The 15,898-nt window shown below is 41.5% G+C and overlaps 1 protein-coding gene across 3 annotated transcripts; it reads right to left on the reverse strand.

Annotated features, from left to right (window-relative positions):
- Nucleotides 1–293: 293 nt before the first annotated feature.
- Nucleotides 294–10,978, reverse strand: atxn1l (ataxin 1-like). 3 transcript variants are annotated; one of them, XM_051380591.1, is made up of 3 exons: nt 10,856–10,978; nt 7,861–9,068; nt 294–6,978 (listed from the first exon to the last, which is right to left on the reverse strand). In XM_051380591.1, exons 2-3 carry the CDS (start codon nt 8,944–8,946, stop codon nt 5,515–5,517), a joined length of 2,550 nt encoding a protein of 849 aa, XP_051236551.1. In that variant the 5' UTR covers nt 8,947–9,068; nt 10,856–10,978; the 3' UTR covers nt 294–5,514. The 3 variants fall into 3 exon arrangements, with proteins under 3 accessions (XP_051236551.1, XP_051236552.1, XP_051236553.1); XM_051380592.1 differs by having other exon boundaries at nt 10,778–10,978; XM_051380593.1 differs by lacking the exon at nt 10,856–10,978 and adding an exon at nt 10,558–10,738.
- Nucleotides 10,979–15,898: the final 4,920 nt, after the last annotated feature.

Raw genomic sequence — 15,898 nt, forward strand, 5'->3', positions numbered from 1 at the left:
GATGTGAAAATCCTGTTTTGTGACATTTCAAGTGGTGCAATTTCAAAATCTCATTTTATTTATTTATGATCGACTTGTGAAGTAAGATGTAGCATTACAGGTTACTACTGCATATGAAGTAGTTAGGGTCACATTGCTGATTACACTTTTGAACTTCTAATTAAGTAAAATTAACTTTTGACGGTACAGTCACATCAGTAAAAGATCTCACTTCTTCCACCATTAACTTAATGCCACAAAAGATCAACTAAAATAAATACACAAATGCAACTAAAGAAACACATGCACACAAGTTGGATAATAGTTTATATTTATATTTGTATATATATATTATATTGTGTTTACTTAACAAACATGATAAATGCAATGTCTCCAAGTTAGCTGTAACAATAAAAATACAATATCTTTGTGTCCTTAAAGTACATAGAATTAAAACAGCAAAACAAAAAAACAAAAACCGCCCTAAGTAGTTCACAGAGAGGTACAAATATACAGTACAAATCTATTTTATTCAAAAACGGTACAAATAAAGATGCAACAAAATAGAGATATTAATGCTTTGTTAAAGTCAGGTAGGTGTAGGGTATTCTAAGGGAGCACTTTCGGTCGACAACTCTAAGGCTTCTGATAAAGATCAATACATATTGGTACGGCCATACGATATTAAAACTCACTATACAAAGTTCATACAACCTGGATTATACTTGAGGATTGAATGTTACATTTACATCATTGCATATATTTTGCAGATTTAGGCATTTAAAAAAAGATGCTGTTTTTTGTTTTCTTTTTAAGTTACACGTCACATAAAAAGCAGTGTCACCTTTGTGCCAAAAAAAGTACAATGTCAAATCTGAAAATACACAGACTTCTTTAAAACTTTAAACCGTTCTCATTCTCCTGATTTAATTCGACATCAGCAACACCGAAACCGTCCTAAAAATTCACCTCTCGATATTCGATCATACAACAGGAAGTAGTTCACACAGTAAAGAAATCCCCACTGCCAACATCACAAAACATAATAAACCATTACATTACCACCAATGGAAAGCTATCTGATTTATGCAGCCTGTCTGTCTCAATTTATTTAAACCGACCTTGTGTTGTCCAGAGACAGTGAGGCCAAAGCACAAAACGCCAAACACAACCCATTAATTCAAAGGATAAAAGAAAAAAGAAAAAAACCTACTGATCTTGTGCAACAATAAAAAAAACAAAAAAACAATGGATGTATGTGTTTGTCTATGTGTGTGTGTGTGTGTAATTAATGGATTGCCCTCTGTTGCTGACACTCAACATCATCTCGTAAAAAGTGCAGACAAGCGCTTCCATTTACTTCCACAAGAATTAAAAAGGTAAGTATGAGCATTAAGTGTGTATTAAAACATTTAACGGAATAGATTATGATTAAAAAAAATAAAAAGGAACAAAAAACACAAACATAAAGTTGCAGATTTCTTGGTTGAACCGTCGGGGGCCCAAAGAGAATTCACTGTCACCCTTTGAGAAATGTAAATAGGAATTTCCCGCTCATAAGCATGACCAGAGTGCCAAGGCTCGACATTTCTGATTTGCTCTTGTACAGCCTGAAATGGGAACACCAAGTCTACCAGAAGCATCATTCCATTATTTCAATTTCACACATTGTACAAAGCAGAATTTAAGGCATTATCGACAAGCATCATCAAAGCTATCTATACAGAAAAACACATCTATCTACAGAAACACACAACCTGCCATTTCTCCATGATTCTGTGTGCTTTTACATTTTGAAACGCTTCAATTTAACAACAGTTTTCATTTTACAACACTGTGAAGAAGGGCATTTAGTGCAATTACTTACAGCAACAGACTATCAGTGATGTGAATAGGATTAATTGGACATCTTGGTTGCAGTCGAGCTTTCCTGCTTTAACATGGCACACACTGCTCAGAGCAGAGGGCGAAAAAACAAAAAAGGCTCATGGTAGCACAGGATGGTCTTGCTGTGAGAATTAACAGGAGGTAAAGTCACAGGTGGCACTGCTTGCACCATGTAAATCCCATCAAATGCATGTTGACCTAAAATACAAATGTTGAAGTGGCCTGACAGCCGTGCTGCCAAAATAATGCAATGAAAATTTGAGGGACACTCGTCTTGAGTGATTTGGCTCCAACTGTGGCATCGTGAGGAGACGATAAACGTTTAGCTGTGACTCAACGGTGTGCTATACATAGGAAGATTGGGACCACTGAGCAAAAAAATAGAAAGTAGTAAAGCAAAATACTGGTTTGTATTCCTATAAAACGGTCATTTAAAGCAAAAAATCTTTATCAGACATCAGCGTAAAATGACTGCATCAGCCGACCTGCCCTACTGCTTCAGAGAGCTGTACTTAAGACAATGAAGGGTACAATACTGAGTTTACTGCATAGAAAACACCAAGACTACATGAAATGTTTTTAGGTATTATGTATATTGCTTACAGCATGAAAAATGAGTCAATGTGGTGAGCTTTCTGATGGTAAGATGTGTTCTTAACTGTAGTAAAAAATTATTTACTAAATCTCCCATTGCAAAGCATCTTGAGGGATAGATTCAAGTTTATTCAAACCTATTTTAATACAATACTAACTTCTATGTACGAGTTATTACTGGTTGTAATCATTGCTCCGGTCCATGTGATGCTGCTTTGTGCATTTAGCGGCATTCCTCCTGAGCTGCTGCAGAGGATCAGTAACAAAACGTTAATTGTGTACAACAATAACTGAAACTTTGGAAGATGCTCACCTGATTTGACCTCGACTTTCTGAAGCCCCATTTAAGCTCGATGTGCATCATTACTGCACAGAAACATGACTGTTGATTTTGTCCCATATATCTCACACTGGAATCAGGAAGGAATCTTTACACAGCCAGTCTAGACGGGAGGAATGATTACAGTGACCAATAACTCTTTATGGGCATGTGAGAACTGTTTTCAGACAGACTTTACAAAATGAAAATGTGACCCTTTCATTTAAAAACTGCTCATAATGACAGTACCAAAGGATGAGGGTCTAACTAGGCCCAGTTCAGGTGACTCTGTTTGATACTTCTCTCATGGCCCCTCCACCTGCTGACAGGGGGGTCAGGCTGCATGAGGCGGTTAAGGGCTCTATTCGAGTTAAGAGAGTTGAAGAGGACAGATAGACACACAGAACGGGGTCTGGGCTACAACACCAACACATTAGTCAGACACAAAATTGACAACCATGTAACTAACTGATCCTCCTGTCTGAGCGCATGAGCCAATGAAAGGAAATATAATGGGCAATGCATGAAATATTCAAAAGGTGATCAAATGTTTTGTCAGAGGTAAGTCGAAAGATCGATGACTGAAAAAAAAATAAAATAAAGCTGGTACTGTCTGATTTACATTTGATGGGAATGTCTCTGTTGAATGCTGTCTGATTATAAACCTCTGAATGATTTTATGCGTGGTCTAATTGCACTTATTTTCAATTTCACCCCTTTTTCGGAATTTTTGGATATCAGTGACGAGGATAAAAATCTGTCCGACGTAGGAAACTGCAGCATTCATCTTGGCTAATTTGTAAACAGAGTTAAAAATGCAAGTCAGTTTTTTTTTTTTTCCCTTTCCCTCTCTCACCACAAAACACCAACAACAATACTTCAAACATATTCCCTTCATTAAAAAAAAAAATAATCAAAAAAAAACATCTACTGTACTGTGATTCCTAATAACAAGGTCAGTGTGAAGTCAATGAGTGACATTTTCTATGTGCAACACAAGACAATCATAAGATCCACTGGATAAAATATATCCTAGTACAAAAGCAAAGGACTGTATATGTTCAAACAAAAGACAGAACAGAAGATAACTTGATAATGATCACAAATTAATTAGAATCAAGCCTTTCTTGGAGATGCACTTGAGTAAATCCATATAAAATAAAAAATATCAAAGAGAAGCGGTTTCATCAATAACGATTTGAGAAATTTGTCAAAAGGCATGCCTTGCTTGTGTAGAAATACTGAAGCATCGATAAAAATTAACAGCAAAACAGTGCATCACCTTTAAATGTCGGGATTAAAAGAGGGTCAGAGCTCACAACCTCGTGTGTAGAGATAGAAAACAGCTCACGACAAAAAAAATTCCTGGGGGAGAGCGGTACTGCCGCGTGCTGTAAAAAGAAATATTGCTTTAATTTGGTAACTGAGCAACTCGAGTTGAGGGCGAAGAGCAACACCTCATCACTGACTCAATCGCACACTGGGTTTCTCTCCGAGGGTAACTACAAGGCCCTTCCGCTCTTCTGGGGTTTTTAGGCTTAAGTGGCGTGCAGCCAGTGATGCGACAGGGCGATGTGTCTCTCTGGTTCATTCCCACAGGCGGCTTTGGTGATGACCAGCCAGTACGCTCTTTAAAATTGCATTAAAAGTCACCAGTCTGGTCGGGAAAGCTTTGAGGTATAGTGAGGAGGAGGGAGAGCATCGCTCTGGATGGGAAAACTATTCTCCTAAAAAGGGGAAAAAGTTAAGTGATGGATATTCTCACAGATGATACTGGAATGCAACATATCTCTAGTTACCATAGAGAACAAAGCATTATTCCAATCTGTGGCATTCATGCAAACACACACACATGTTGGGCCCTCATCCTCAATCAGAGGGCATATGATGGTGTGTAATGAAAGCAGATTTATTTATAATTTTTTTGGAGTAGAAACTGATTGCCGAACAGACTGATTGATTTATCACTATTTCGATTGTAAGACAAGCGGGACGCGCCGCACTTGGCCTGAGAGAAGATGCTGTTCTTTGCAGACCGAGAAAAGTATCTCTGCTGACAAAGGAGGTTTTAGACTCCTGCCGGAGAAGCATAATGTAACATACACTGACAGTTAGCATCAACAGTGCCAACATCACCACAGGAGCTGCTGATGTCAGCAGCTCCACTCTTTTTTGGGTAAATGCTTTTGAAGGAAACAGGATCTTAGGAATGGAGGAGATAAAAGATCACTGGCTGCGATCTTTTAACTACATCAGAACCTGCAGAGTTGGTAGCTTCACTGTGCTACAAACTCATTCTTCGTAGTTTGTGGTCTTCCAAAGAGACAGTTTGGTCAAAAAGGAAGCAAGAGTGTTCTGAATGCGATGGTAACCTCCAAGCATGGGTATGAGGAAGTGCAGACAAAGGAGGGAGGGAGTAAGAGAAATGCAGTGTGTAAGGACTATGAGAGGCATTTCATCAGCTACATAGTTTCTACTCGGCTTGTCAGGTCCCGGTCAGACCTCAGCTGGCTGGGAAACCACAGGCTCGTATCCTTTGGCTGAGTGACAACCAAACCAAACCAAAACTTTTCACCAGATAGACAAAGATCTTTTACTTTTGTATATTTTAGGTGTGCAAAATCTCAAACATTCTGAGGCTACATTCGCACTCTTTTTTTTTTTCCTCTTTCTCTCCTCGTCAGACTCATTCTTACTCGTGGCAGTCTCCTTTATAGTTGCTACCAAATGTGATGCTACTTCCCTGCATTAGAGCGCCCCTCAATGGACAGTTTGACCTCCTGGGGGATGAAAGAGGGCCTTGTATGGCCGGAGGTGCTTATTTGAGGGCGTGGCCCTTCATCTCCCTTCATATTGAATCTTTGGAGGCCAGGCGAGGACCAGCGCCGTTGAGAAGCACCCAGCGCAGTTTGCATTGTTCCCATCCCTGCCCCGGCGAAAGCAGAGCCCTCTGTGTGCAAGTGGTAACTGCTCTGGCTCCTTGGATGCTCTGCTGAGGTCCTACTTGGTCTGATGGGGGACTCATTGTGCCCAACAACCCCAAAATGTGTGGCTTCCTCCTTATCAACCACATCTTTTTCTCCATCCCTCTGTCTCTCTCTGTGGATGCGGTCTAGCCTCAAATGAGACTGAGGCCGTGACTGTTGAGGGGCAGGAGGCCCCATGAGCTGGTGAGCAGGTCCTGATGTAGCGTTGGTTTTGCTCAAAGTCCTGGACAGGTTCTGCTGCTGTTGTTGTTGTTGCTGCTGTTGTGAATGATGGTGCTGTGGTAGTTTCTGCTGCTGAGGCTGAAGCTGCTGCTGCAGGGTGATAGACACACACACGTCTCCTATTTGCAGATGATGGCAGGCCAGGCCGTACAGCTGGGCTGTGCGTTCGGGGCTGCAAGACGACCAGCCCTGGCCGAACACAAAAAAGGGATGCTCCGGGGGCACATCAATGGTCACTTTGCTCTGTTGCTCCCCCACAGTAAAGTGAAGCGACACAAGACCAGGTCTCTGCTGGCTGCCACGAATGTCCACCACCATGCTGGAGTCGATCTTAAGCCCCCCACTCACCTCGGCACTCCGCACAAAGTCCTGGGTCTGCAGGTCCTCCACACGCTTCAGTTCCCCAGTAGCGAGCTGGATAATGGCCCCCTTCATGAAGTGTGACGGGTTGCAGGGAGACGGGGCAGGAGCGATGCTTGAAGCTAAGGCCTGAGTCACATCTGCTGTAGGCTGGACAGGGTGCTGCTGGGGGAGCTGCTGCTGAGCAGTGGTCGGCTCCGGCCTTTCAGGGAGGCACACTCTGGCTGAAGAATCAGAGGCTTTAAAGCTTGAGTTAGAGGAGGCCATGGTGGCAGAGGCATGGCTGGCTGAGGCATCATTAGCCGGTCCTGGGTAGTGTTGCTGTGGTGGTTGGGGCTGATGCTGCAGGTGATACTCCAGGGGAATAAGAACTGGTTGCCCATTGGCAAGCATGACAGCATGGCCTGGTTGTCCTGTCTGCTGCTGGAGACCGGCCACTCTGGGATCACTGTAACTCACAGGCTGGGCCGCGTATGCAGTCCGGCCAGATAGTGCGCTCATGCTCTCTCCGTGAACATCTCTGGCTCTCTGGGTGCCCTGAGAGAGGTTCAAGGGAGCAAAGGAGACCTCTTTGCGCACTCCACTACCACCTTGGCTAGAGGAAGCCAAACGACCAACCACCTGCTGCACCTTGAAGTTGATTAAAGGAATGAAGTGTTAATTAGACAACTTTTAATTTTGCAGAAACACACAGAACTATTCTATAGTGGCTTTTGACACGATTTCTAACAAGACATCCAAATGTTTCCCACTGCAGCCTGAATTACAGTATGGAAGTATGAAATATCTGTGGGGTTCAGTAGCTAAATACATTTGAACAATCTCTTAAAATGCCGTACATTCCAACATTTTCCTCAGACAAGACAGTCTGCAGCTACAGCCAATAGCTTTCATTTTGTATTTTTAACATTTTTCCCTTATTTGGTTGATTCAAATGAAGGATTAGCTGTTAATGACGCCAGCCAGCAGAAACCAAAAGGACCGTAAGTATTTTACTTATTAAGGCATCAACATGCTTCCTTCCCCTGCACACTATCACAAAAGAAGCACTGAGGGCTTCACTAAGTATCTCCATGCAACCACAAATAGCATAGTAGTACAGCATTGCAATTGTCAGGCTGTGAGTGATTACCCGTTTACCTACAGACCCTCAGCACACAATGAGTCTAAAATTAACACATGCTACTAGGTCTTAAACATACTGCGGTAAGCAAAAGGTAAAGCCAGATTACTCAGAATACTAACAGCATTTACATGCACACTCAAAGCAGACTTCTGTGAGTAATCGTGTAAAGCCAAGAAATGATTCTAACACAAAACTATAAATTATCAAAAAACTAATTTAGTAGTAGAATAGCTCATTTTTAGTGTTATTTTTTATTTTAGTATTTCTGACTATATAAATGTTAAAATGCTATTTTATGCGTTGATCAATGCGAGCATTGTAACAAAAATGTTGCCTTTTGATCATGCTGCTGCTTGCCACGTTAAATGATGATCAATGTGTCTTACCTCCAGGTCGCTGTCTGGGGTGCTGCGCTGGCCTGGTGAGCTCCTCTCTTCCAGCCTTCGGTTCTGCAGGCCTCTGTCATGGCTGTGCTCCTGCGCTGCAGAACTGGACGCTACCAGCAGACGAGCATTTCTACCAATGTAGGCCAAGTCTAGTCCAACCTCTCTAGTTCCTTGCTCTTTATCGCCTCCATTCATTTCTGGTTCATTCTCCTGCTGGACACTGTGGGGGTCTCTGGTGGCAGTGGCAGCCCTGGCGCCCTGAGTGTGGTAGAAGACCGGCATCCCTCGAGAGCTGACCTCTGTTGTGGGCAGGACTCCCACAGTACCAAGGTGCTGCTGGGCAGCTTGCTCTGAAGGCAGCATTAGCGGGACACCGCTGGATGCTGCAACTTTGGCAAAGGTATGAGCAGCCACCTGGGCCTGGGGAGGTGGGGAAACAACACCTTCTTGTATGACAGATGAATAGGGAACTAGGTGGGACACAGTGTGGGGCTGAGGAATGGTGCCTGAGGGAGAGATTAATGATCCCGGGACAAAGCCAGGGGGTAGAGCGTAAGGTACCGCTGCATAAGGGGAACTGACAAACTGTAGGGAGGAATGAGGGATCTGGGCATAACCAAGAGGAGGATAGGGAAGGCCTGGGTGCTGCAGGAGAGGTGAGTGTACAGTGTAGGCTGGAGAGATGTGGCTTAACACTGGGTGAAGACTGGTAGGCGAGTAGGTAACAGATGGAAGAGCCACTTTGTAGAGCATACTGTACTGGTCAACAGGCACCGCTGGTATGCCATCAGAATTATCCACTCCATAATGAAGTCCTGGCTGAGCTCGCAGCCAGTCTCCAGATGGGGTCCCTCCACGAGTGTCACTGTTGGCTGCAGAGTTCTGGATGGAAACCACTTCATCTTCTCCAACACCAACACCAACACCAGCACTACTACTACCACCACCACCACCACCACCACCTCCTCCTCCTCCTCCTCCAGCCCCAACTAACCCTGTCGCTCCAGCTCCACTGCTGTTACTACCTGGGAGGTCCCTCTTCTTAGGAGGCAGGCACTCCTGGTTGCGCTCCTGAGCTGGTTTCATTGCAATCCTCTGACCAAGCAAGTAGCTTTACTGTACTGCAAAGGAACTGAAACTTGCAAACAAGTCAGCCCGCACAGGAACCAGTTCTGAAATCACCTGGCTGACCTCGCCTGCCAATTCACCTGGTAAAGAAAACACAAAAAAACAAAGATTTATACTCACAATTCAAATATATTCACAGGTTGAATGTTGCTTCTTAAAATCAGTGCTAAAATGATTAATATACATGTCAAATTCGATGAAAACAATAAAATTCAATAATAAAAAATAATTCAATCTTTAGTTTCATTTATGGTCATTAACAGATTGTATTAGGTTATGTTGAACCACAGATGGAAAGCATTAATGCCACACTCATATGTCACTGTACAAGCAGAAAATGGCAGAGAATGTTGTTACCAAGTTTATTTGTAGCAACAAAAATATACCATTAGACAATACAGGGAACAATGACATTATGTGATTTATTGCTGCCTTTTCAAAATCTAAAAAGCCATTTTGTTACACAGAATCATATTTTATTGTGGAAAGCTGTCTTTCAAAATTTCAAAATACTACATATTACAAAAATTGCCTGTGCAATGATTGCATTAAATGAAAGGCAACAAATTTGTGTTATCCCATAAGTCGCCCATCAGACCTTTGATTTACATCCCCATTATATCCAATTGGTTCCCTTTTATTTCACTTTAAAGGGACTTGAAAGTTGCACATGAAAACCTTATTTAGTACAGTATCATATGTAGTCTGTATGTGCTTGACCAACTCTTTTTTGAAGCACTGTAATATTTGCACATAATATTTTAATGAGTGAAAGATTTGAAAGTTTTTTGGCTGCACCATTTCATCAAATTGAATTTTTCTGGATGTTTCAAGCATTAATAACTCAGTAAAAGAAATCCGGTATACTTGGAAACTTTGGCATCATTACTAGGATTTAACATTAAGTTCTGTGAACTTGAACAAAATCTGGGTGGAGACAATGAGTTTAAACATCTCAACCGGGTCAGTCGGTTTCAGGAGGTACAAGCACCATTGACTTTTCCAACATGTTTCATCCCCAAGATCCGAATTACCAAAATTCATCATGCAGCAAGCACAAGTTTGCTTTTTGTTATAAAATGCAGTAAAAAAAAAAATTGACTTCCAAGAAATGAGTTACACAGAAATACTGCCTACAAATACTGGAGCCTACAGGGAGCACACACCCTCACCATTACCTCTTGGTAATTTGTTGTAGTTAAATCAGTTATTTGCTCCAGTACAGCTGTGAGGGATCCACTTAGTGTTTTTTTTTTTTACACACATAGTTAAGGTTTTGGGCGTGTCCCAAGAAACAGGTTAACTCATTTATCAAACAGTGAGCAGCTTTTTCTTTGGTACATCAGTCCATGAACCAGACTCGAGTGGGTTCCTGGTTTCACTCAACAAACCTGCTTCCTGAAACGAACCCCTGAACTGCCCTAGATAGGAAACCAATGCTTTAAAAACGCACTTACAAGTGAGACATATCTTCCAATTACCGCTACACTTCACTTCAGAGTAACGTTAACTGTTTACCGTTAGCTGGTGGCTGACTTGGCTAAAGTTAGCTAGCAACTTGGGACTCACCATTTTCTCGAAACCACGAGAAAGTGACAGCGTGACACTTCGTACACCAACACTAAACGCGGACAGAGAGTTCAAACAGTAGCCAGTGTTACATGAGGCCGCTCAGTTAGCACTATAATGTATCTCTGGCCAACAGCCCAGAGGTTCCGGCTAGTTAGCTCAGTGGCTAACAGAGCTACAGCTAGCTTACATGAACTGACTCTAGTCCTGCTCGACTCACATCGGCTCACAGATAACATGGCAACGCGCTGAATGCCCCTCGGAGGTGTGTCTGCGTTGTCTCGTTGCGTAGACGTACCTCCAAATGTCATCGCGGACAGGCTTTTCTTCATAAAATAAAAAATAAAGTTGATCTGCAGAGGGACAATTGAAGAAATCAAGGCTAAGGAGTCGAGCCCATTTCGAAGGCCAGCAGAGGCGCTCGCCGATGACGTCACTGGGTTTATTCAATTTCCTGTTTTTTTTTTCTTCACGCGCCGATGTCCAGCACGTATACACACCAAGGAGCAGCACACCACTGTTTCACTCAACTTGTTGTACTACTGACATCCAACTGTAATACATATACAGTATTATTAATTCCATTTGAACAAAAACACTCACTGGTCATGTGGTTTTATGGCAGAACAATAGTGGAGGGGGGGGAGTGGGGGGGGGACAATCAATCAATGAACAGCTCTTAATCAATTTAGGCAACATGCAAAGGCAGTTTGCAAATAAAACCAAAACAGAAAACAATGGAGTTTGTTTGAATGCATCAAATGTACAGTGTGAGGTGCTGTACAGTAGGGGGGGCTGGAGCGATGTGCTTTATATGACCTCTTGTGAATTTGTTTGAAAGAGAGGATCTGAAACCCTCCAGCTGTTATCAGACTAATTGTTTCAGAATCTTATCCGGCGTACACGTGATCCACAATTTCATGTTTTTAGTTTAATGATCATTTAATTTGTTCTGACATCTTTGGTAATTTGGCACAGTAGGTTGATAAAAATGTGTCTGAATTAAGCTGCTAGTGGGCGCCATTTGGACCCCCATTACTCTACAACAGCCCAGACTTTTTCCCCTTCGAGGTCCAAACCTGAATTTTCATTAATCTGTTTTTCACTTTATTGCTGAAATAGCCTATAGATAGCCTACAGTCATTGGAAAAGGAAGCGTGGGGTTTGGGTTAAAGAGCAGTGGACCTTGAGATGATCCACCCAGCCAGATCAGTGGGACCAGCCCAGTTGCCCCAAGAGGAGAGGAAGAGAGCCGGGATAAATAGCCCATGCTGGCCCAGCTTGGACTTGCAGTTTGGACTTGGTTAATGTCCAGTCTGGAGAAAATGACACTCAGCATGGCCAAATAATGAGAAATCCGAGACCGCTGTGCCCACATTTTGTAGAAACCTGCTCCCTCAACATCTTAGACCCTTGATGGGCGGATCACGTTCTGACAGAGTTCAGGAGGAGAGGAGGTGGACTCTGTATTCACGAGTGGATGGATGGATGTTGTTGCTGCTGTTTACATTATTTCCTGGGTGTACGTGTGTATATGTAGATATATATATATATATATATATATAAATAACTGTAGGCTAATATATATTGTTTTAATTTATTTTATGCTACAACAAATTAATTATCCTTTTTCTGTGTATAGCACAAAGGGACTGCAAACATTCATTTTGTTGTACAACCTTGTGTTTGTATAATGATGAATGTCCTTCATTCTTGATTTATTAAATTATTCAATTCAATCTAGAGCTGATTATGGTCTTATGTTGTTTTTTTTCTGGACATTAATAATGGAAATAAAAAGCTGTTTTCTGTTCTCATCTTAAAACATTCCATGAAGCAAGAAAACAAAAACCTGCAACAAGTTTGTCTAAAATTAGTCTAATGACCTCAGAGCAGACCTTTCTGTAAAATATACTCATAATAATCATACAGTACAACAAAGATTAACATACAGCAGTATATTAATATCTAGAATATAATACTCAATGCTTAGAGAGAGAGCGGCGCCGGTGTCGTGCCAGAACCAGAGCTGGGTGAGCGGGTAATGTCACCGGGCTCAGAAGCTACTATGGACATAGATGGCAGAGGTGAAGAGACCCAAGAGGACATTGATGGAGGAAGCTAAGAAGAGAAGTGGCCAAGCAAGAGGTCGCCGGGACAAGGAGTAAATCTTGGACTGGTTTTTAGTCGTAGGCTAGAGCTTTGTGAAAACAGGCGACAAGCTGGCCTTCTTGCTGTTGGACTATATGTAATAGTAGCTGGCTTGCTGTGTCTTGTGTCTTGCTTGATGTTTGGGCGTGTTAGCAAGTTGTCGGCTTCATAGTTTTTGATCATAAGCAATGTAATCGTAAGAAATGCACGTGTACAGCTGTCCATATTTACAACAGTGGTATTGCACTCTGAAACTGAAGGTGCCAAATTGCAAAACAAATAGCAAATCTTACATTTCCTTCACATTGCCCCTCTCTTAGTTACTGTTGCTATGGAGCATTCTAATAGCTCCGCCCTTGCCTCTCATTGGCCACGCCCCCTTCCGGTTCCCCTGATGGGTTCCAACATTCCAATTGTTCAAAATCCTTTTTAAGAGACACAGAAAGTGTTTATCTGTTAAGACAGAAACCTAAGTCATAGATTTAATCCCTGTTCATAACTTGGACAAACACTCTCAGACAGACATGGTCGTATTTTGTCTTGGTTATTTTGTGGGTACTTATGTCACAAAGTCAGTGCGCCGTTTTCTGGAGCCTCATCTTTCCACACAGCCTTGTTCCAACAGTCAAGGCTTTCCACAAAGAATCGCGCAACAGAAAAGAGACTTGGAGGAGCCTGTGCCAGTAGCCCCGACCCCTTCTCAGCATAGACTACACAGCTTCCTTCCAACAAACAGCTTGTCAGGAAAGAAGACGAATGCGACTAATGCGTGAGGCTGAGAGGCTTCTTAGGCCTCGTAGGAGACCTAAGCATCCTTGGCCCCCAAAAAGACCTAACCTTCCTGCTCTTGAGCGTTTTGGACAACTTTTAATTAAGATCCCAGAGTTGATGGAAAACAAATATCTTTTAACAGTTGCTATTTTTTTAGGAATTGTAGTTTTCCCTTACATTCAAACAAGAATGTGTGGTGGTAATTTTCCACAGGTAGCAGGAACAACAACTGTGTCATACTTGACGCAAGCAGGAATTATGGCTGCTGCTCCTAAGGCACTAACAGGAATTCCACATGCATATTCCAAGGCACGGGCTTGCATAAAAGCTGCTCTTCCTAAGGCATAATAATAATAATAAGGGTAATAAGAGGTAGACAAGGCAGGTACTGTGCTGGAATAACATTACCTGGCTTCAGGTTTTTGTATGTGTCAATTCAGCTGCAGTTATAGGATTTCTTTAAAGAATATGACCCATGTGTGTACAACATGAACTAGATTTTGCTTATATTTGAAATTTGCCCAAAACCTTCTAGGATCTAGGGTCTCTGAGGGATCTGGAGCAGAGGGAAGTTTGCCTGGTTAATAATCTAACCTTGACACAAACAACAAGCTTCTAACTATATGGTAAAAAATGAAGGTGTTGATACAGTAATTGTAAACACCAAAAAGGTCAAGGTCTGTTCAAGGCTTTCGGGGGCCATAAGCCCAACAACAATAGACCTTTTTTCACAACAGTTGTGTTTACATGTCATGGCAGGAAAAGGTGTTAATTAACAACATTAATAATGACTGTATACCATTTAGGTGTTCCAGTGCCAGGGCCTTGTTATTGTGCATGGCAGGCTCACTGGCATGGCTTAATGAGACACAACAGTGCAACGTAACTTTTGTTATTGTCACTCTTAGACCTGTGCTTTTACTACTAAAACCTGTCAAAATGTCTGTGGTGACAATTGTCTGTTAGCAAGGCAAAAGTTCAGAGACATGCTTTTTTAGTCTGCAGGAGAATTTCACTATCACTTCTGCCTGTAACACTCTGGCTCCTCCAGGTCTGCAGAGGTGTTAGCTCCCTGAGTCGTATGTGCAGTGATGGCTCCTTCAAGTGCACTGTGCAAGTGTTCTTTATGCAAAAGACTTAGGTGATGTGAAATCTAAACGGAGGATGTGGTGATAATTTATCATCTTCTCAGTGACATTGCATGTAGTAATCTTATCTTTCTATAAATTACTTGAAGTTGTATTTGATTAGATCTGCTTACAATAACATCCTACAATAAATAATGCCATATTATAAACATAAAGGAATATTATAATTGCTTATTTATTAACCTTAAAGCAACCCAAACTGTCTGAACAGATTCATTATCTAGTATTATGTTCATTCAGTCAGCAAATGGTTCCTCTTGGTTGAAGGGTTACGTAAAAACTTAAATTACAAACAAAAGATATCATGTCCATATAGTGACGTCAATTCTCTGCTTACATTTCCTCTAATTAACCTCAATACTGTGCATCTCTAAAGTAGATGCATCATTTTCAAACAATCTGAACATACTCTAATGTCTTAACCTAAACATTTCTAGCAAGGTGTCATACTTTATATACAGTAATTATAGAAATTGTATGAAAGTACGGTCAGACCTAAAAAATGTGTCGTTTAACTAGCCAGCATAAAGATTTATTTTTTAAAAACTCAAGCACCACCAATAGCAGTTGTTTTGTATAAGATATTTTCTTTTTCTTTTATGTATTGCTTGTTATTTTCTATTCCAGTTGTTTCTATTTCTTACATTGTGCTTGTGGTTATAAGGCACACAGCAAATGTTTGTAGTATAGTGTTAAAGGACCAGTGTGTAGGATTTAGTGGCATCTAACAGTGAAGTTGAGGATTGCAACGATTTGAATACAGTTCCAAGTGTGTAGGGCTACAGTCAGCCTGTTCTGGGCTACTCTAGAAACATGGTGGCTCAACATGGCGATCTCTGTAGAAGAGGATGAGCTCCCTCTGTAGATAAAAACAGCTCATTCCAAGGTGACAACAACATAACCATTGTTTGCATATCTTATAATATTATATTCCATTTCTGCGGTTGGATCCTCCTAAATGTTCCACAATGGACCTTGAAGTGGTACTTCTGAAGATATCCACAAACCTTAAATGTGAATGATTCATGTCATTCAGCTTTCGGAGATCATTTTTTCCTCCTCATTTTTCACCTCAGGAGTTATTATTACACTTTACTACATCTTTATTGGGATGTTATATTCTTTAAATAGGAAAAACAAAATTTTAACAATCTTATTGTCCCAGACAAATTCATGGTAGACATGATTTATATCTGATTATTATTAAGCACAACTGTCACTTGGTACCAGGAATCTTTGTGAATATGTCTGCTGTTATTCAGCAGGTGAAG

Source organism: Dicentrarchus labrax, unplaced genomic scaffold (assembly GCF_905237075.1).
Source record: "Dicentrarchus labrax unplaced genomic scaffold, dlabrax2021, whole genome shotgun sequence".
Lineage (NCBI taxonomy): Eukaryota > Metazoa > Chordata > Actinopteri > Moronidae > Dicentrarchus > Dicentrarchus labrax.